A 24,087-nucleotide genomic window follows, 5' to 3' on the forward strand; every position below is an offset into this window, starting at 1 on the left:
CACACCACATGTTTAACTTACATAAAAGATAAAGTATCTTAATACTATGTATACAGCAAAGAAAATTCAGTTAGATGAGCAGTGATTTTCATCAGTTTCTTTAACATGCCAATCATATTAACAGTCACCTTTCAACACTCGTCCATGCTCCACTTGACAACCCCTATGAAATATAGAAATCCTCCTCCATTACACACTGCTTACAAGCTATGGAAGTTGTGGTTCAAACAATAGCACACACAATACAATGCGACTATTAGGTGACTAATTTCTTGTGGGGCATCTTGGCACTTATTGTTATAAGCATCAGAAAGAAACTACACCAATGGTGGAGTGCAACGAATACAGTTATGTATAAACAATACAGCTGAGAAAACAAAAAATGAACCCAAACTTTTTCTCATACCTGCAAAATTAGTTCATCGGAAGGCATTGTATTCTGATCAGTCAACAGCTGGTTTCGATGTTCTTCTATGAAATTAGTATGCACTTGTCCATCTATAAATGCTTCATGTTTTGAAAGATCCAAAAGAAAGTTCACATTTGTGTCAAGACCTGCGATCTGTTTAAAAAACAAAATTACCAAAATTTGTTACAAATTTCACTACACAGTTACACAAATAACTTAACCATAAAATTAAGTTCACAAAAGAATATTCACAGGGATAACTGTATCAAAAATGTACTGTTATCCTGTTAATGCCTGTCAAGAAACAAGCAAGTGGTTGCAGTTGACATCAATATCTGCACATAACCAGACTCAGACGATTTTTGGGGGAGGGGGGGGGGGGGGCAAGCTAATGGAAATCATCGCTGTAGAGCAGACTTTTCAAGTGTTTGTATTGCAGTAAAACTTTTCAACTGATCCTACATTTAACGGGGCCTGTATGAATAACAAATATCATCAACAAAAATGCCCCATCCTTAGCAGGCAGGGCTGTTTGTCCAGCAAACATTTTGTGCCAGCTCTCACTGTGTAGCACTGACACTGTATCACAGAGCCAAATTCCAATCTCTATTAAGTCCTCCAAACATCGAAAGTGACCAACATAAATTTGCAGATGGATGCATTTATCTTGAAAGCTATGGTGAAGAGAGATTTGAAATACACATTGTAACAATTTGTTCTCAACTGTCCTTCCCCACACTTAGGATTACATATCTCTCATAAAAACACAGTCCAACCATTTTCTGCTGCTATATCAACATTCAGAGGATGCAAAAATTATATAATTTATAAAATTTTGGTCTTGTGCATGTCCTGAGAGGAGGTTACAGGACCCACGACGGTTATTAATGCAACATTGCAATTTGAGCCCATTCTCCCATACACATGACTGACTATGTCTTGCCAACCCCTGAGATAAATAGTATCATACTCAAAATCCTACTCTCATTCCCAAATGGTATTCAGTTGCCCAACTAACTTAAGCAACACCACAGCCTTTTCGTCTGCTCCATACACCCATCTGCTCCTCCTTATTGCAGCACAGTCATAGCTATTTCCCAAAGACAAAACAAAGGTTTTTATGTAAAAGAAGCGAAATCATATGTCAGCTGTGGCACATTCTGTGTGCTCATAATAAATTACTAGCTGTCTACCCACATCAGTAGACACTACCAAAATGTGCCCAATAATAAATTTAATCACCTGGTTGCTAAGTAAGCTGCACTCCACAGAAATAGATGCTTCCATAACTATGCTATCAGGATTCTTTCATACAGTCTAGTTACACTCAATGTTCCGGATGGAATTTGTCCCTCCACTCTCGCTGTCTCCCAGCCATGAACAAGCACTCAGCTTCATCCTTGCCAATCTCTGGGCCTCATTGATTCCTCTTATGTCAGTTTCCTCCACAACAACATTCCAAGTCATACAGAAATGAGTTTCAAGTAGTTTTTGGCCAACAAAATGACAACACTTTAGCATCTGTCTTGTTTGATTTTCCCCAACTCCTTACAATTTTTTTATTTTTTATTGGCCCATAGAATGAGGTACAAAAGGAAAGCACTTTCAAAACTCATAAGAGAAAAAATAAAAATTCCTGAATGCTCTACACAGCATGGCTTAAGAAGAGTTTAAAAACTATTTACATCTACAAGTGAAACACTGAGACAAGTGCATTATGTACTATACATTCGATCTTGAAATGTTGTGTGAAATACAAAATGTGTAATTTAATAACTGAATTTACTATCGGATCTCTTTTGCATGTCTATTTAACTTTTATGTGGTGTCACAGAAGTGTTTAAAAGTTGATTTGTGAGCAATTACTGATTTCCTTACTGAAATACTTATCATGGTGTAAGTCATTGGCACAGAGGATACTCCATAATTAGAAAAATGTACTAATAATCCACATGAACTTTCCAGTGCACTATTATCAAAGGTACAGGAAATTTAAACACAAGAGAGAAAAGAGAAAGGCAGTACACATTTCACAGCTGATTAATTTGCAGAAGATTAATTCTTACTCTCACTGGCTATTCATTTGCTTTGTATTTATTCCCCGTTTTTCCCAAATCATCACTGAAAAACATGTTCATATTACGGTATGTATCTGAACTTAACCCTTTCCATTTATTCCCACTTTATTCTACCAACTTGCACCTGATAGGAAAAACAATTGTTTCTCAATCTAAGGTATCCCTTTTGCAAAATCCAATATTCACAACAATGCTATTTCTCTGGAAACAGAAGATCACATCCATCTGCAAGCCACACTGACTGATCCTCACCATATCACACTGAGCAGCTCTCTAGTTTTTTTAAGAGAAACATTTACCCATTCCTTCAACAAAATGTAGGTGATAATTTTCCACATTTGTTACTGTTTGCAAAGTGCACTTGTTTTTTCACTGTAACAGAGTTTAAATAACAGTACAATTTATTATATTATGCACATCTATTCATAGGTGCTCTTTATTTGTAACTTAACAGCCAAGCACAAGAATGCAAAAATTCAGCCATTCCAAAGCAACTGCCAAGCAGAGCACACTTCATAATGCATTACAGAAGTAATTTTCACCGACATTAAACAGTGGAAAGTTAATTATGGAATAACACGAATACAGAAACGATAGATTGCTACTCGTCACACAGAGGAAGTGCTAAGTCACAGACAGGCACAATGAAAATGGCTGCTAAAATATTTAAGTTTTCAGCTACACTCCTTATCCCAAAATAGAAAACACACACAATCACAACATGCGTGTGCACACAAAAATTCACACAGTGCTATGAGGTTGAGAAAAGTATAGGCAAGGAAAAGACTGGTAGTTGTGTTGGTGGGACAGAAGGCACATGTAATGCTTGGATGGGAGCACAAAAGATAAGACACACGGAGAACACAGACTAGCGAAGGTTAGGCCAGCGAGTTACAGGAAGAAAAGATATGCTGTAGAGTAAGTTCCCACCTGTGCAGTTCAGAAAATATGGCATGGTAGGAAGAATCCAGATGGTGCAGTCATTAAAGTGAAGCACATAATGTTGGACAGACTGCTCAGCAGCTGGGTGATCCAGCTGTCTCTTGGTCACAGTTTGTCATTGGTCATTCATGCAGACATACAGCTTATAGTCTGCAATGCCCACATAGAAAGCGGCGCAGTGATTGCAGCTTAGTTCATAGATCACATGGCTACTTTCACAGATGCCTCTGACAGAACTGGAGTATGTGGCAGAGGAAGGACATATGGGATAGCTCTTGCATCTAGATGTAGAACAGAGATATGAGACATGAGGCATGCAGCTGAGAGGAGGGTTGGAGTAAGGATGGACAAGCATATTATGCAGGTGCAGTGGGCGGTAGAACACCACAGTGGGATGATTGGGGAGGATAGTGGGGAGGATATTCCTCATTTCAGGGTATGACGAGAGGTAGTCTAAACCCTGGCGGGGAATGTGATTCAGCTGCTCTAGTCCTGGTACATACAGAGTGCTATTTTGTGGCCAGACAGTGAATATGTGGGAGATGGTAGATGAATGGAAAGACAAGACACAGAAGGTCAGTTTTGAAGAAGGTTGGGAGGGTAATTTTGATCTGTGAATACCTCAGTGGCATCCTTGGTATACTTTTAGAGGGACTGCTCATCACTTGAGATGTGAAGACCATGGGTGGCTAGACTATATGGAAGGAACTTCTGGATATGGAAACGGTGACCGTTGTCGAAATGGAGATATTGTTGGCAGCTGGTAGGTCAGATGTGAAACGAAGTACTGATGTAGCCACCATCGACTTGAGGTCAACATCGAGGAAGATGGCTCACTGGTTGGAGGAGGACCAGGTGAAGTGAATGGGGGAGAAGGTGTTGAGGTCCTGGAGGAATGTGGGTAGGGTGTCCTCACTCTTGGCCCAGATCACAAAGATGCCATCAATGAATCTGAAGTCGGCTAGGGGTTTGGGAGTCTGTGTGGTTGAGAAGGATTCCTCTAGATGGCCCATGAGTAGTGTGGTGGGTAGGATTCCTCTACGTGGCCCGTGAGTGGGTAGGTATAGGATGTTGCCATGCAGACACTCATTGTTGTTCCACAGATTTGTCTGTAGGTTATACTTCCAAAAGAGGAGTAATTGTTGATGAGGATATAGTAAGTCATGGTGATCAGGAAGGAGCTTGTAGGTTTAGAGTCACTCTGGTGTTGGAAAGACAGTGTTCAGTAGCAGTGGGGCCATGGGGATTACCAATGCTAGTGTAGAGGGAGCTGGGTGATAAAGGACCAGGAACTGTGGAAAACTGGCAGATGACATGGTTGGTGTTTTTTAGACAGGAGGGTAGGTTACGCGTTATAGGCTGAAGCTGCTGGTCCACGAGAGCAGAAATGCCCTCTTTGGCAGCACAATAATCAGCCACAAGTGGATGCCCTGGATGGTTGTGTGGTGGGATTTGTATGTAGAAGCACATAGAAGTTGGGAGTGCAGGGGTGAAGAGGGGGAGTGGGAGTGAGAGTGAGTGAGTGAGTGAGAGAGAGAGAGAGAGAGAGGAGAGAGAGAGAGGGGGGGGGGGCAGAGAGAGAGAGAGAGGGGGGGGGGGGCAGAGAGAGAGAGAAGGGGGGTAGGGGGAGGGAGAGACTCGGGGGGGGGGGGGGGGGGAGTTCTGGGATTAATTGAAGGATTTGAGAAAGGACTGCAGATACTTCTAGTTTTCTGGAATGGGGTAATTGAGGCATGGTTTGCAGGTGGACATATCTAACAGCTGACAGAGTCCCTCTACCAGGTGATACCTGCGGTTTATAACCAAAATGGTGCAACCTTTGTTGCAGATAGGATTATAAGGTTGGATCAGTTTCTAGACGGTGGATTTCTGTTCTTTCTGCAGGTATATGGTTGGTTTCAAAGTTGAGAGATTTGGGGAAAGTTAACAGGAGGTGATTTGGAGGCAGTGGGGACGGAGATCACAGTTGGATGGAGAAGTGAAATGAGTCAGGCAAGGTTCAATATTAGTTTTGGATTGAGTCTGATTGATAGGATTGGTGGAGGAAAAGTGTTCCAACTGCAGGGGCCGTGAGAAGGAGAGGGCTTTAACAAGTCCAGCATGATTTAATTTGAGAATGGGACACATGGCAAGGCCTTTGGAAAGGATTGGTACTTCGGTGGTAGTGATGCTTTTGGAGGACTGGTTCATCATTGTGTTTCAGGTTTGTTTAGGTTCTGGATTCTGTGTGGTGGTGAGAGGACATTTCTGAGGGTGTGATTAATGTAGTAGGTCTGTGAGGCAGGGTTTGGTGGTTATGATGGGATGCAGGGAAGGTTGGATGTAGGCTCTTGTAGAGGTGGTGGAAAGTGATATTCCAAGGAAGGAGTACAATGTGAAAAGATTGGAGAACTTTTTGAGGTGGCGTTGAGCATGGTGCTCTGGTTCAAATGGCTCTGAGCACTATGGGACTTAACATCTGAGGTCATCAGTCCCCTAGAACTTAGAACTACTTAAACCTAACTAACCTAAGGACATCACACACATCCATGCCTGAGGCAGGATTCGAACGTGCGACCGTAGTGGTCGCGCAGTTCCAGAGTGAAGCGCCTAGAACTGCTCGGCCACACTGGCTGGCTGCTCTGGTTCCTCAAAGACAAGAGTATCTGTCTGGGAGGTGGGATGCACGAATTTGTGATTGCAGAACAGGTGAAATTCACGAATGCAATGGAGTGCTGTAAGGAGGTTTGGGCCTGATTTATATGGTTTTGCTGGATTGGGTTGGTGAAGGCTATGGTCTGACAGAATTTGAGTAGACAGAGGTCATGAAGGAAGAAGCATTGTACCTTCCACATGTCTGGCCACAAAAGAGCACTCTTCTCATGCTATCCAAGACTGGAGCACCTGAATCACTTTTCCCGCCCGAGTTCTGACTACATCTCATCATGCCCTGAAATGACAAATATCCTCCCCACACAGTCTACAGTGGTATTTCACTGCCCGCCAAATCTATGCAATATCCTTGTCCATCCCCACTCCAACACTGCTCCCAACCCCTTGTCTCATGGCTCATATCTCTGCAATAGACCTTGATGCAAGCCCTGACCCATACATCATCCTACTACCACCTACTCCAGTTCTGTTACAGGCATCCCCCCACCACCAAATAATGCAGGGCAGCCTGTGAAAGCAACCATGTTACCTACAAACTAAGTTGCAATTACAGTGCCACAGTTCCTCTTTGCACATGTGCATGACAGTTAATGAGCTGTCTGTCCACATGAATGGCCACCACCAAACTGTGGCCAAGAGAGAACTGGACCACTTAGTTGCTCAACAACCAGCTCAACACGATGTGCTTCACTTTAATGACTGTTTCACAGCATGTGCCATCTGGATTCCTCCTACTAACACCAGCTTTTCTGAACTGCGCATTTGGGAAGTCTGATCACAACATAGCCTTCATACCCATAACACCCCGAGCCTTGACCTCCACTAGTTCCTGTCCTCCATCTAGCTATCCCCTTTACTGTTCCCACTCAAGCACTACACATGCCTTGCATCCCACCAATGCACCTATTAGTCTTTTCCCTGTCTCTACTTCTAACCTTTCCCATCTCCCTTTTCCTCCCCTCTGCCCCCCCCCCCCCAATACCCTGTATACTGCCTCCTGAAAGTGCACCTAGCAGCCATATCCTGTCCCACCATATCCTCAAATGCTCCAACAGGCAGCACAGCCCACCTGTACCCTGCTATCCCCCCCCCCCCCTCCTCCCTGCACCATGCCTCCTCCGTAGCCCAACCACCCACCCTAGGAAATCACTGTTCACATCAGACACAGTCACAGTTGGGCCCCAGCTCAATGAGACAGTGGCCGTGTGTGTGTGTGTGTGTGTGTGTGTGTGTGTGTGTGTGTGTGTGTGTGTGTGTGTTTTTTATTCTAGTTTGAATGAAGGTCTTTGTCTGAAAGCTTGAATATTTTAGCAGTCTTTTTCATTATGTCTGTCTACAACTCAAAACCTCCTAATGTGGAAGTAGAAATCTATCCTTTCCATACTGCTGTTACAACTATATTAACAGTTCCCATGGGGCAGTTAAGTAACATCATTATAGACTAAAAACTAACATTAATAAGCTAATTATTTACAAGGGTCAGTCAAATGAGAAAGACAAATATTCTACAAGGAATTTTACTTTATGAAAAATGTACAGATGCACAACATTCTACAATTTTGAGTCACACCTGAAACAGTACACATTTTCTCAAACCAAAAAAGTTTGACTACTGTAATAAGGCTACCTTTTTTGTTGATATGAATGTGGTTATGGTCAGGATACAGTCAAGTTCACTTCTGTTGTCCATTCATGTACATACTCTTGTCCGCAAACAACCTTCTCATACAAAGAATACTAACAGATAGTGAAATGTTTCATCAGAGAACTGTGAATTCTGTCCTCCTACAATGTGCTATTGCTGTGCATGAAGATTGATCAACTACAACTCTTAGCTAGTAGTATCAGGTCCTAGGCTTTCTTCTAAGGTACCCTATTTCTCATTTTCATTTAACTGACCTTTGTAAAAGGAATCAACTTAATCAAATGGATACTTTGTATAAAGTTTCAGAAAAGAGAGACAGACAGAGAGAAACTTACATAGTATGATGATAGCTGAGAACGCAGCTTCATGAGAGCCTCTCGTCGATTTTTTCCCCAAACGACTAATTTTGCTATCATTGGATCATAGTGTACAGAAACTTCATCTCCTTGACGTACACCTTAAAATTTTCAATTTTTCAATAGAGGAATGTTTTCAAGTAGTGAAGATAATGATAGGTTTTAAATAATGTTATTACATTTTATAACATGTGGAGTCTAAAACATTAGGAAAATGAGTTTTCACACGAATGAAGTAGTACACAGCTGTAACATACATTTTGAAGGAATGATTCACATTCATATAGTAAGGAAAATTCTGGCATAAAATAAATAATTTAGGTGTGAAGGAGGCCACTCACCAAATAGCGGAAGTGTTTACTCATCAACGGGCACACATAAAAGAGAAAGAAAATTTGCTATTTATCATAGTGAATCCTTTTTTTAGCCCGTGTAAACACACACACACACACACACACACACACACACACCATTTATGCCTGTACACTATATCAACACAATGTAGGAGCATGAATGTGTGTGTGTGTGTGTGTGTGTGTGTGTGTGTGTGTGTGTGTGTACGCACTCGCATGCATTTGTACTTTAGGTCAACAAAGGATTTCTTCCAAAAGCTAGAAAGTTTTCTTTGTCTTTCGTTTGTGCTAGTCAATGACTCAATGCTTCTGCTATGTTGTAGTGTTCTCTATACTACCAAATTATAAGAATTCACATCCTAATTTGCAGATGCTCACAAAAGTTTTATATACATTTAACAAAGGTCAAATTTTTACAGAACGTGCATGTTCAAATTCTCTGCAAGTTACTTCTTATTTAAACATACTGGTCTAAAATCAACAAAATTTTGCCAGGCTTAAAACTGTCTTCACCACAACTATCACTATCGCTACTAACAAACCCGACTAATTTTTGCACTTACAACAGGCCAGCTGTGGAAAATGTATGAACCATTCTATAGGATGGGAGGGATAGGAAGAGAGAGATGAAGAAGGATAGGTAGGGAGGGAGGGAGGGAGGGAGGGAGGGAGGGATAAAGGGATGGAGGGAGGAATGGATAAAGATAGGGATGGACTGGTAGGGAGAGGCAAGGAGGAGTAGAGATGGGTAAGGAGGCATAGGGTTAAGATGGATAGGGAAGGTTAAGGATGAATAAGGAAGGGTAAGGAGGGATAGGGAGAGATCATGAAGGTTAGGGAGAATTAGAGAGAAATAGGGAGTGGTAGAGAAGAATGGGGAGGGAGATGGGGAAAGAAGGAGAGACGGGGACAGAGGAAGAAGGTGGAATAAAAGCAAGGGAACTGAAAAAAAAAAGATATAGAAATTGTGTTCAATAACATTCTCCTGGGGAGTAGAAAGGAATGTCCAGTGTTGATTAAATCTAGCTTTAGAAAGTCCACTACAAATTTCACAAACATTTTCATTACAAGCAACATTTTCATTACAAGCAACATTTTCATTACAAGCAACATCTGCATTAGCTCGTACAGTGTAGTGTTGGCTGAAATGTCAAGCTTGAGGTTAATGGGCGATGGATTACAGTAAATTTTGAAACCCAACTTAAACTTCATGGGTTAGATACATCTACCAAACAGTAACCCAAATAAAATGCTCATATGACATATGCCAACCAAGCATTTTATTGGGAATTTTGCTTGTTCTTATTAAAACTCTTCATTTTGTTATAAAGTCACTGTTATACAGCAAAGGATGTACGTAACATGAAACATTTAACACTGGCCATAACCAAACAGCTTAGAAATTGATAAATGAAGAATCTTCTCTCACATTATATTAGAGCCAAACATTTTCTGTTATTATTTACAGACAACTTGTACCTGTTCTAACTCCAGCAGTAATGAAGACAATTTTGCAAGAGCTGATCAATACATGAGAATGAAACAATGACACTTCAGTGAGGAAGGGAATAAAAGCTGAAAAATATCGCAATTCAGAAATATCTATTCCAAACAGTTTTATTAAGAAGTATAAGACTGTTAAAGAATGTATTGGGTGGGGGGCAGAAAGTAATGTCATCTTTTTACATTAAATTCGGGGGAGGGGGGGGGGGGGCAGAAAGTAATGTCATCTTTTTACATTAAATTCAAACAGATACACTGTTAACCATTTAACCAAAAGTGTAGTCACCATCTTTATCAACAACCTTATCCCATCTAGTGTGCAAATTCTCAATGCCAGATTGCTAAAAATCCATTGGTTTCTGAGTACAATATCTGGAGATGAAATTTTGGACATCATCCACATTTTCACATTTTTTGCCACTTCAAAAATGTTGTAGCTATTGGAATAAACAGAAATCCAATGGCACAATAGTGGGTGAGGCAATATGCCCCACACCACCTTATTAATTTTTTCCAGGGTTTGTCTTGCACCACACTGTCTTGCATTTTCACATCGCAATACAACGCCTCTTCTGTCGTCAATCCCTGGGCACCTTTCAACTAAAGATTGATTACTTGATCCAATTGTTCATAATAAATGTCTATATTCACAGTTTGTCCAGGTTTTAGCACTTCAAAATTAATGACAACCTGAGTACTCCACCAAGCCCATAAAAGCACCTTTCTGGGGTGTAAACCCAGCTTAGCTGTACTTCATGATGATTCATTCAGAGAGAGCCACTGCCTTTTGCAGGGTAAAAAAGCGCCTCTGCATCGTTATGCTGAAGCCATTAGATTCATGTGCTGCTTCATTTAGCCTTTTTTGTCTTTACCAGACTGCTGTAAACATTCCTGGATGGTCAAGCAATGTTGGTTGAGAGTCTGTGACAGTTCCTCTCTGACAGTTTCTCAACTGTCAAACATGTATTTGCTTCCACTTCTGTCCTTAACATATCACTGACTAAAGTCATTGGTCTTCCTGATCCAAACAGGTCAAAAAGATCTAAATTATTAGATCTGAACTTAGAAAATCACCTTTGGCATTTATGAACATCTAATGCACTTTGATAAACATCATAAAAGTTTTTAGTAGCAACTGTTGTATAACTACACTAATGAAACTCAAAAAGCATATGATCCCAGGGATGTACCTCTTCTAGTATTTGGGTAGGCATTTCATCAAAAATTGAAAAAAAAAGAAAAGAAAAGAAAAAGAAAAAAGAAAGAGAGAGAGAGAAAGAGAGATTTAATGATTTATGAGTAAATAAGTCACTCTAACCTTGAAATGTCTATGGCATGACTTTGAATACACAATGAGCTGATAAGAGACAAATGAATTTCAACATGCTCAGAAACAACATTACTTTCCAGTTCCCCTAATACAATAAGTATCGTTTTCAGTCAAAATTTATTTTCATTTTTTGGGCAGCCTGTTGTTTCTGTTTTACATTTCAGGCAGGTGAAGACAACATTCTTTCAACTGTTTACTTCTTTGAGTGGCCAGAACTTTCCAGACTTTTTTTCTCTCCAAGCTTCTATTTTGTATATTTTCAATTCTGGTTCTTCTTGGAGACCTTGCTGTGCCCCAGGCTTTTTATTTTTTATTTTTAGGTATGTTTCATGTTCTGCTGCTTTATTTAGAAAATTGAAACAACAATTATGTAAAGCCAATGGCACATGGGACAAGTCAGCTAACGTTGACACAAGGCTCCAAGAGTTTTTTGACGTCACGTACTGCTGTTTCTTGATGAGGGGTCATTCTGTCACATGAAATACACAATAAATTCTGCACTATTTCAGCAACATGCCACGTAAAGCAGAACCAATGGGAAGGAAGAATGCTTTCTACATCACAAGCACAAAGAAAGACATTGTATTTGTCACATTCAGCAGAAGCCCATATTCGATGGGTTTAATATTATATGTCACAGACTACAAATATATGCTATTTCTAAGCTATGAGTCGAATCTTTATCAGTACAAATTGTCATAATAAGATGTTGAGAAACATTATATTGGTGATTAAAGAATTCCCATATTTAGTTATTATTGTTATATAATTCGTGTGTTATGAGAGTAAGCCATTTTGAGGCAAATACCCGCTGAAGATTCACGAAAACACATCATTCTTGTTGAGATTTGTCATAGTTAAATGTCAATAACATTTCAGTGATTAAAGCCATTAGAAGACTATAATGTAAAATATGCAGCCAACAGAAACTGAGTTTCAGCATAGCGTAGTTTGTTGAGGTGCCAAGATAAAACCAAAGATGGATCAATTTTTTTCCATCTTCACTCCACATTGTGTTTGACATGTTCAGCAGAAGCCCATATTGAGTGGGTTTTATATTATATGTTGTTGTTTTTGTTGTGGTCTTCAGTCCAGTCCAGAGACTGGTTTGATGCAGCCCTCCATGCTACTCAATCCTGTGCAAGCTTCTTCATCTCCAAGTGACTACTGCAACTTACATCCTTCTAAATCTGCTTGGTGTATTCATCTCTTGATCTCCATCTATGATTTTTACCCTCCATGTTGCCCCCAATACTAAATTGGTGATCCCTTGATGCCTCAGAACATGTCCTACCAACCGATCCCTTCTTCGAGTCAAGTTTACCACAAATTCCTCTTCTCCCCAATCCTGTTCAGTACCTCCTCTTTAGGTACACGATCTAACCATCTAATCTTCAGCATTCTTCTGTAGCACCACATTTCGAAAGCTTCTATTCTCTTCTTGTCTAAATTGGTTATTGTCCATGTTTCACTTCCATACATGGCTACACTCCATACAAATACTTTCAGAAAAGACTTTCTGACACTTAAATCTAGACTCGATGTTAACAAATTTCTCTTCCTCAGAAATGAATTCCTTGCCATTCCCAGGCTACGTTTTATATCCTCTCTACTATCAGTTATTTTGCTCCCCAAATAGTAAAACTAATACTACTACTTTAAGTGTCTCATTTCCTAATCTAATTCCCTCAACATAAACTGATTTAATTTGAGTACATTCCATTATCCTTGTTTTGATTTTTTGATGTTCATCTTATATCCTCCTTTCAAGACACTGTCCATTCCGTTCAACTGCTTTCCAGGTCCTTTGCTGTCTCTGACAGAATTACAATGTCATCAGCAAACTTCAAAGTTCCATGGATTTTAATTCCTACTCTGAATTTTTCTATTTCCTTTATTGCTTGCTCAATACACAGATTGAATAACATTGGGGATAGGCTACAACCCTGTCTCACTCCCTTCCCAACCACTGCTACCTTTCCATGCCCCTCGACTCTTATAACTGCCATCTCGTTTCTGTACAAATTGTAAATAGCCTTTCGCTCCCTGTATTTGACCCCCGCCACCTTCCAAATTTGAAAGAGAGTATTCCAGTCAGCGTTGTCAAAAGCCTTCTCTAAGTCTACAAATGCTAGAAACGTAGGTTTGCCTTTCCTTAATCTATCTTCTAAGATAAGTGGTAGGGTCAGTATTGCCTCACGTGTTCCAACATTTCTATGGAATCCAAACTGATTCTCCTCAAGGTTGGCTTCTACCAGTTATTCCATTGATCTGTAAAGAATTCGTGTTAGTATTTTGCAGCCGTGACTTATTAAACTGATAGTTCGGTAATTTTCGCACCTGTCAACACCTGCTTTCTTTGGGATTGGAACTATTACATTCTTCTTGAAGTCTGAGGGTACTTCACCTGTCTCATACATCTTGCTCATCAGATGGTAGAGTTTTGTCATGGCAGGCTACCCCCAGGCTATTAGTCTAGAGGAATGTTGTCTACTCCCGGAGCCTTATTTCAACTTAGGTCTTTCAGTGCTCTGTCAAATTCTTCACGCAGAATCATATCTCTCATTTCATCTTCATCTATGTCCTCTTCCATTTCCATAATATCGCCCTCAAATACATCACCCTTTTATAGACCGTCTATATAGTCCTTCCACCTTTCTGCTTTCTCTTCTTTGTTTAGAACTAGTTTTCCATCTGAGCTCTTGATATTCATACAAGTGGTTCTCTTTTCTCCAAAGGTCTCTTTAATGTTCCTGTAGGCAATATCTATTTTACCCCTAGTGATATATGTCTCTACATCCTTACATTTGTACTCTAGTACTCTGGCCATTCCTGCTTAGCCATTTTGCACTTCCGATCTCATTTCTGAGACGTTTGTATTCCTTTTTGCATACTTCATTTACTGCATTTTTATATTTTCTCCTTTCATCAATTAAGTTCAGTATCTCCTCTCTTACCCACAGATTTCTACTAGCCCTCGTCTTTTTACCAACTTAATCCTCTGCTGCCTCTACTACTTCATCTCTCAAAGCTATAATATATGTCATAATAAAATGTTGCAAATGTCATATTGGTGGCTAAAGAATTTTCATATTTAGTTATTATCACTATATAATTCACATGTTATGAGAGTAAGCCATTTTTAGGAAACGACCCACTGAAGATTTATAAAAACACGTCATTCTTGTAAGGATTTGTCATAATTAAATATCAATAATATTTAACCCTTTGAAGACATTAGAAGACTATAACATAAAATATGCAGCCAACAGAAGCTGAGTTTCAGCATAGCATAGTCAGTTGAGGCACCAAGGTAAAACCAAAAATGGATCAGGAGAGCATTCGCATCCCACTGTTCCAATTTTTTTTTCCCCTTCATTTTTTTCTAAAAGTTTGTGGGAGTTTCCCATAAAATTAACAGAAATAATTTCTGTAATATTTGATGTTATGTAAATACAAGAGTGCTACTTGTCAGGAGTTAAGTTCATGAACATTTATAAGCTGATGTCTGAGAGCTGGGTTCTCAGGATGTGGCAGGATAAGGTTACGATTGTGGACGGGACCATAATCAGTTACTCTCGGTTGCACAACAAATATGTAAACTTATTTAAAGAAATTAAAATTTTAAAACAATCTCTTAAAAAACAATTGACTGTATGAAGGCTGAAGGCCTTATCACAAAAAAAATTCCACAATTTTGGGGCCAAAGGACACCAACAATAACCTCAAACAACAAACGTCTGAAGCCCTGAATTAGAGGTCAGAAGAACAACTCCAAATAGCACTTATTAAGATAAATACTTTGTTTTAAAACAAACTTATTGTAACATGGCATAAGGCCTTATTAAGGAATCAGGACAAGTGGTTCTCAGCAATTGTTCCAGGGTCGGCATGGGGAGGTAACTCAAACACAAGGTAAGGTGAGACAGGCAGCCAAGAGTCGTACTCACATAACAGGATGGCAAATCAAACTAGGGGTAGCTTAAGCACTGACCGACCAACTAACCAATACACCTAACGTCCAATCACCAGTACAACGATGGAATACTTTTAGCCAAGGGCGAAGAGACAGACAGCACTACACCTTCAGAAAACACCAAACAGCAAAACAAGGCCAAAGGAAACACTAGAACCAAGGTAGACCTCCCAAAAATATGCACAGTACAATACAATAGGCTGTCGAACTACACACCATGTCAGACAGCATCAACACGACGAGGAAAGGTACACTGCCAGAAAAATATGCTAACCTCCAGGGCAGATAACTGGGGCGTTAGAGGCCACAAGGCAGAAAATACTGCTGGTTGCACTTCACTAACAAGAATAATACTAAATTCAATGATGAATAACAAATAGAGAAAGATGGCTGCAATATTTCACCACCTTGAAACACTTCACTTCACTCATTGCTGCCAGGCTCAGCGGCCCTGGGAGCAACAACCCGCCAACCAAAGGCGAGGTCGCATTAGCAGTTAAATCTTCGCTCAACTTAAACATCCAGGGTATGGTGTGCAACGAAGTCGTCACTCTCGCAGCTACCCCTCCTCAATCCGGCAGTGGCAGCACGCTGCCAGTGACCACCGCTTGCCCTCGCGCTGCTCCACCCCAACTGAACTGATATCAGTTCCAAACTCCTCACCAAATTCAGTACGCAGACAGCATTAAAATAACTGCTCATTCAAAACCACAAGATACACATGGATCCGGGAAAACAATTCCATCAACAACTCACAATATTAAAACTAGTCACTGTGAAACAACACGGATGAATTATAAGTCGGCATGAACACAGAGAAGCCAGAAGTGGTCGGAAGACCAAATGCACGTCGTCTGCTGCGATAACCGACCGATCAAGCAACCAAAATCGTCCCCACTCAAGTCAGGCATGGGAAAGATTCCAATATAAATCATCAACTGACAACTTATTGCCATGAGGTCACTTCGACAGGCGGGCGGACGGACACACACACACACACACACACACACACACACACACACAAGTGAAAGTTGAATTACTCGAATATCATGGTCCATTCAACTAAAACTCACTGAACCTGGTCCTTGACGTGGTTGTGCACTCTCATGGCCACATCCTTCCGTCTGACAGTGCATGTGTGTTGACAGCGGCGGGCGAATACTGGCCGTCCGGACCTCACTGCTGCTCCCTCCCAACTCAACTCGCTCGACACATGGTGGCCTGGAAATACTAGAGGCCACTGCAAAGATGGTACCACAGTACGTGCTATCGATAAACGCTGCTGTTGCCACTCACGGACAGACAAGCAAGCAAACGTAGTGGCACCAATGAACACACTAAGGAAATGAGACGCTGCTATCCCTATTACAAGGTGCCAAGCAACAAACAGCATTAACGCGAGTCACACGGCTCAATATCCTTCCTGAATGAACATGTACTTTCATTTTTGTCTTATTACTCATTCACTGATACCAACATTTTTATTTATGTATACCACACCCAGAAAAACATGACTAGCATACAATCTAGAAAGAAAATGTGCATTTTAATAGGTGTAAAGGATGAGCCAGACAGTAAGAGATTTTACTTTACTATATGAGCACCCAAACGGTAACTTCATTTTTCCATTGCGGCCAAGCCACGGCCGGCAGTGTTAGCTGCCTGTAAATTCTTTCATCCCACTTCTGATACCAGTTGTACAGGATGGGCATATGGGCAGGCGGTGGGCGTTACGGAATAATAGTGTAATTTTTAGAGAAAGGCCATTTATTGGCTAAAGCATGATGAAAGGACCATACCGTATCATCCGGCCTACTTCACCAGTAAATGCGTAAATTTAGTTAGCGGAATGCACAGTGATTGTTCATTTTGACAGATTGAAACTGTGTAAAGGACCCAAGCCACCCCCACCTAACAGTGAAACCGGGCCTACTGCACCAGTAGTTCCGCCCAATAAAGCAAGAAAGAAGGTAATACAACCGCCTAGACAGCAGCGTAGGTATGCTCTAAGGTCAAACCCCTATGATTTACATTCCAGAGAGTAGTTATGAGATGGTACGTAAACAGTTGGAAAAGTCCTGCATGCAGCAAAAGAATCAATTGACGGAAAACACCGTCATTACTATACCTTTAATTAAGTTGTGCATGTTAGTTATAAGTGGACATAAGAACTGGCAACCATTGGTAATATAATTTATGATGTCACATGTTAATGGAAGTGATTAAAGTTATGTAACCATTTTGTTTTGTCATTTAACGTCTCCAATAATGTTATCGTAGCAGTCAAGAATTAAAAACACAAACATTCTTTAATCATGGAATTAAGGGGAAAGTTGTCCTAGTCAAAAGAACACGTAGAGAAAGAATCAGTTAATCTTGTATATATCAAAGGGATTCACATTTCACCTGTTAATTTAGTGAATAGTGCACGAACAAAGCTATTAAAGCTTTACCATAAAAACATGATAGTTACTCGCCTTCGTAACTGCCAGTAGATCAATGACTACATACTGCCATCTACCTGTCATTTGAAACACGCCCTATTACATGTATGTTTTGATAAATGATCACACAACGATAACAACATGAATAAGTACGTCCAAGTTAAACAAATAGGTTACTCTAAAGTAAAAGGAGTCTTCCTCAAGTGCTATTTTATTGTTTTCATGATGTGATGTTGAACGGACAACAAGGTAAGTTTTTTTACTTGGTACCACGTATTTCTGTATATTCCATGGAAGGAGTGCGCAAATACCGCCGCTGTTGTCTACAGCTGTTCACATGCGCCGAGCCCCGCCCCGCCCCTCCCTGTCAGCTGGTGACGCGGCCCCCTTCCCTTCCCTCCCTCCTGTCCGCAGAGCGAGCGGCCATTGTAGTTCCCCCTTCCCCACCCACCGCCACTGTCTTTGGCACGTGCAGCATCTGTACCTTTCCCCTCACCCCTCCTCACCACCCTACCATCACCCTGCAGGCCACGTGCGTCAGCCACGCTACACCTTCGTACATTCGTACGTTGGAGCTTAAACAGCAAACCTACAGGGATAGTTATAGAAATAAATTCACCAGCTCAATATTGCCCTGCAGATTTTACTAGCCTGATTTAAAGATGGGGATCTATTTGTGTTGTCAGAGAGAGAACTTTTCCTGGTACACATTGTCATCAGGATTAGTAACCATCAGGATTAGTAAACGTTGGAATTTCAGGTCGATCTCCGGCTATCTTGTATCACCACCACGGTTAATAAACGGATCTATATGGCATCAAGAAAGCCAGCACTTGACGCTATATGTGTCCTGTAAACGACCGCTGTGTGTGAAACGCGTTTGCCAAGCAGTTGGGTTTGGAATGCCATTGCAAAATACAGTTTATCTAGAGGCCTAACACCTGCCAGTTACCTAAATTTTAGAAGAAATGTTTAAGTAAAATAATTGGAACCCGATAGCTTTGGACCTCTAGCGATTGAAATTATTAGAGTCCCTTAGAAAAGAACATCCTCCATGCACAACTGTCGTGAACAACATAAGATAACTCCGGAAGGAAATTTTGTGACTGTACCGAGAGATTAACTCCACGCGTAGCAAGACGACGGACCCAGCGTGAACGCCAGTTCTGCCGCCGAGCCAGTGAAACCGGATGCAGCCGCACTGTCAGCTGTGCTGTCAGCAACTTACAATCTCATGAGCACGACACGTGTCGCACCTTAGCACCTCAAGCTGCATTGAATCTCAACACAGAAATACTTAACCATTGTATAACGAACCCTTTGAATAAATTTATGCACATTGTCAACAGTAAGGAACTTACTTTGCTCCCAACACACTTTTTACATGACAAATGAACTCTAATTTTATTATAAACCAAAGCACCGACAGGTAAGTCATATCGACGTCTTCCGAGATGCAACTAGCTTCGTCAAGCCGCCAATAATTAGCATACTGAAGCAGGTAGGTGAGAGAATAAACAAAAGGAACAATAAATACACACCGGAACGATTGGTTGGGTGACTGATAATCACAAATATTTGGAAAAACAAATCAACACAGCAAACAGCATATCACATGTTTAATAATTATTGGTCTGTTCATTGAAGGAGACACAAAACCACTTTTCATCAGAATCCTGTTAAAGGAAGTATTAACGTGACATTACACTATTCCACAGCATTACACACAACACTGCCATGACTTAACGACAGTTTCCCTGTTGGTAGAAGTACCAAAGACTATCAGTTGGCATGAAAATATAAATGAGAGCATAAAGGAATACCAGGGGATACTTGCATTCATTTTGCTACAGAATATAACTGGAGGATAAGGCAGTTTTGTATAAAGGCAATAATATCTTGAACTTTTGCTTTTGTTGCGGTTTTGCAACCGCTTGTATCATTATGATGAGTTGCCAATTACTTATGTCAAATTGCTGTGTCTAATTGATTATGTCCAATTACTTATGTCCAATTACTTACATCCAACTAGTTATGTCCAATTACTTATTCGATGTATTATTTTTACTATTGTTCATTTTGTCCAGGTCTTATTTATGCTATAATCAAATGCTTAGACAGTTTTAGCTACAGTTTCCCAGCACCAGTAATTTAGTATTTGTATCAACCTAGTGTTTTCATGTGTCACTGCGTTACTATATTGATGAGGATAATCATTTTGTAGGATTTCAAGTATGCTAGAGTAAGTTCCCGAGTACTGCCAATTATTTGTTTAGTAATAATGATGTCTTAGGTAATAAATTGTTTTGGAAGGGTAATTTAGGATGTAACCATGCTTTATTATCATTTGTATTTGATTGTTTATCTGGAGGGACATACCACATGCCTACCCCCGTGATAGATAACGTAAACAGAGTGAATCACACCCACAGAACGAGCAAGCTTTGGCCATATACCTAGTCTGTTGGATGAACAAGAGGACCACACCCGCAGGGGCACATACCTTACGTGACGCGAATGGCGATCGCGCGGAACCCTAGCTGTCTATGTCGTTTCTTCACTTTTCTGTTTCGCGACATAGTCCATCCTACCCACTTTCATCTTTCACTTATTAACAAGAAAACACATGAAGAGCCATGCACCACCCACATGGGCACGTACCTTACGTGACGAGGTTGGCACCCGCGCGGACCCTTAGCTGTCTGTGTTGTTTCTTCACTTTTCCGTTTCGCGACATAGTCCATCCTACCCACTTTCATCTTTCCTCTCTCAACACAACACATGAAGAATCATGCACCACCCGCAAGGGCACGTACCTTACGTGATGTGGTTGGCTCCCGCGAGGACCCTTAGCTGTCTGTGTCGTTTCTTCACTCTTCAGTTCCACGTCATAGTCCATCGTACCCACTTTCATCTTTCAACTATTAACAGAACAATTCTTGAAGAGTACTGCACCACGCGCACGGGCACGTACATTACGTGGCGCGGCTGGCACCCGCGCGGCCCCTCAGCTCTCTGTGTCGTTTCTTCACTTTTCCGTTTCGCGACATAGTCCATCCTACCCACTTTCGTCTTTCCTCTTTCAACACAACACATGAAGAGTCATGCACCACCCGCAGGGGCACGTACCTTACATGACACGGCTGGCACCTTCGCGGTCCCTCAGCTGTCTGTGTCGTTTCTTCACTTTTCCGTTTCGCGACATAGTCCATCCTACCCACTTTCGTCTTTCCTCTTTCAACACAACACATGAAGAGTCATGCACCACCCGCAGGGGCACGTACCTTACGTGACGCGGTTGGCTCCAGCGCGGACCCTTAGCTGTCTGTGTCGTTTCTTCACTTTTCCGTTTCGCGACATAGTCCATCCTACCCACTTTCATCTGTCAGCTTTCAACAGACACAAAACTATTCAGCCCAGACTTTAATTTTTCATGTCGAAGAAGAGTTCACGAGAGCAGTGTTCCGTGCTCTCTGACGACAGCTGATCATGCACCATCAGACGTGAACCGCGTCTAGCCCGCAGCTAAACGCCAGTAAGCGGAAATCTCTGTTCAGAACCTTGAGCCTTCTTTGACACTATTTTTCCGTTGTATTTTCCGAAGGAATACTGACTATTGAAGTAGTAGCATTTAACTGTATGACGTGTCCCAGGACACTGCGATATAACCAAAGATAGAGGAGTTTAAGCAACCAGCTGGGCCCGAGGAGGCCAGCTCTACGGAGTTATAGAGACGGCGAGTTTAGTCGCAAAATGTTGAGAGGATGAAGACAGCGAATTTGGTCGCAAAGTAAAGTTAGTCACAAGATGTTGAGAGGATAGAGACGGTGAATTTGGTCACACAGTAAAGTTTTGTTTTAAGTGAGAGAAGTCGTGTTTTAGGAAGAAGTAAGTAGCAGCTATCTTGGAGTCGCAGAATTGTCATTTACACAGTTAAGTAGGTGATAACGTCGTGTCAACGATGCGCCATGCACTTTAGCTTCATAAAGGAAAAGTCCTTCAGAAATTACACTCAACTTAGTCTTTTATAATCCAATTCCTTACGCTTTCTGTCTCCACTGTGGAAATCTCTAGATTCCCTTCGAGTTGTATTTTTCTCCTCTTGTTAGCAACAGCCTTGACATCCAATGACACAATCTACGCCCCACCTGCACCAAACTGGTGTAACTTTTCTTTCTCAGTTTCACTTGATGGTGTTTTGCAAATATATTGACGCATGAGAAACTTCCTCTCACAATGTGAACGTTATTGCAGTTAGATGGTCAGCCCACAGTTACATGTAACTTTGTTTGTTTAGTGATATGGAATATGCAGTAAATTTAATATATTTGTGTACCTCATTTTTATATTTTCATGTTAATACAACAATTATGGTTGGGGTCAAATGGATTTCATAGGAACTCTCTTATGAACTAATTTACTAATGGATAATGTGATTTTAATCAGAACCCACTGTAACAACGTATCTAGCGTGATGTCACGAGTAATCCCACTTCTATTTTGTTGGTCACCTGTAAATAAACCATATCGATTATGCATATCTATTCCCCTTTATTCAGTAATGCTATACCCTTTTTGTGACATTAATATTCGTCATTTTGAAGCGCATAAATACACTCATCAGATGCAGGAGCCCAAGAACATGTGGAGAGAGTGTAAAATACAGACAGCGCAGTGAACAGCATCGGTAAGCTTCATCTCTCTCTCGCTCTTACACCTGACGCTTGCTTCCTGCGCCGCGCACATGTGCACTGCGTGCGTGCGGCATTGGACAGTCGTTGACCCCTCAGCTGCCGCGTGCAGCTCTGACGCGGCGCTGCCCTTGGAAGTTATCTGCCACGTGCTTTTCTGATGCAGCGCGAGATTCGGCCTTGCAGTCAGCTGCCATTCTGACGTAGCCTCGGTATGTGAGATATGTTGATTAAAATTTCATCATTGTGAAAGATTATTTTCAGTACTTTCAATACGGAAAAAAATCCATTCCCATAACTGAAGAATGATGTGAGTACATGATGGTTACTGCGTGGGACTAATGTCACTGGATCTCTGCAGGAGGCAACTGAAATACGACATGCCCAGACAATCTGCACCTGCAGCTTGTCACAATTCCCTGCAGTACAGTGACAGCAAGAATGAGTGGTGATGAGATGGACTTAGGACAACAGTGGGGCAAGAAGAACACACTTGGCTTCTTCCAGAAGGACACCATCTTGAGAAGATCGCAGTATTGATCGACTGGCACTGACAAATAGAAGGATGACAACAGCTGAAACCCAGGCAGTGTGTCACCAATAACCAACTAGAACAGATTACTGGAAGCTGGGTTATCTCTAGGGTTGCTATGCGCTGTTTTCCACTGACACCATACCACAGACAACAGAGATTTGCATAATGTAGACCCAGAGTCACCTGGGACAATGAATAATGTGTGGTGTTCGGCAATTTGTCTCTCTTCCGTTTTCTGTGGTCAGACTGATGCTAACATTTCCATAGACAATCTGGTGAAGCATCACAGGAAATAGCAATTCTAGAGACAAGTACTTTTCAAACTCATGGAATCACCGTGTGGAGTGCTATTTGATGTGACTGTAATTGTTGATGGAAAGTTAAATGCTCAGCAGTGTCCGGCAAGAATGATAATCCCTATTGTCACACACTTCTTGAGAGAACCAAATGGAGTATTCAAGATTCCACATCGCAGTTCACACCACAAATGTCTCAAGGACTGTATGGATCCTTGATGGGCCACTCTAGTTCATCCATAGAAAAAGACTGGGATGCAACGGGAAGACATGTATTTTCATACTAGTCTCTAGTTATCAGTTTTCATGAACTGACGCAGCATGTGTTTCAGGCATGGCAAGAAATTCCTGTAGGTTGTTTGCTTCCAGGACACAATGACCACAAGAATGTATTTGTGTTCATGAAGCTCACACCTCTTACTGATGTTGACGATGGACATTAGTTTTGAACGGAATGAAGGTTTAATAATTTAATGCCTGTTCTGTGATGGGTTTATAAATGTCAGACCAGTTCTCAATGGCATAACATTCTTCATTTCCATTAGTGTATTTGCATCACGTGTGTATGATGTATAACAATTCAGTCATGGAATCAATAAAAAAACCGCCCTTTCTCCCTTACATCCACCTATACTTAACAGACGTACTGTGAAGCTGTTAGTCTAGGTCTGTTGGCTAATGACATGTGCATTCCGACTTATTTTTGGATCTGGAAAAATCTGGTTGATATATTCTAATTTTTCCCCTATTTGCAATGTTTTTCATACAACTTTAACTTTCTTCATATTTTGTTTCCACATACATCTGTGATTTTTATCAAATACAGTTTTTTTTAATTTATCAATTATTAGCAGACAGCTGTTACAACAGAAGTTGT

General features: G+C 41.1%; 1 protein-coding gene across 1 annotated transcript in view; it reads right to left on the reverse strand.

The window, feature by feature from the left end:
* The window catches only part of LOC124776409 (methylcrotonoyl-CoA carboxylase subunit alpha, mitochondrial), a 112,186-nt gene that overhangs the window by 46,219 nt on the left and 41,880 nt on the right, over positions 1 to 24,087 (reverse strand). Inside the window, exons 8-9 of the mRNA XM_047251393.1 lie at positions 8,062 to 8,183; positions 407 to 562 (exon numbers count right to left, since the gene is read on the reverse strand). Of these exons, the coding sequence (XP_047107349.1) occupies positions 407 to 562; positions 8,062 to 8,183 (278 nt within the window). The remainder of the gene's footprint in view (positions 1 to 406; positions 563 to 8,061; positions 8,184 to 24,087) is intronic.

Source organism: Schistocerca piceifrons, chromosome 2, assembly GCF_021461385.2.
Source record: "Schistocerca piceifrons isolate TAMUIC-IGC-003096 chromosome 2, iqSchPice1.1, whole genome shotgun sequence".
Classification (NCBI taxonomy): Eukaryota; Metazoa; Arthropoda; class Insecta; order Orthoptera; family Acrididae; genus Schistocerca; species Schistocerca piceifrons.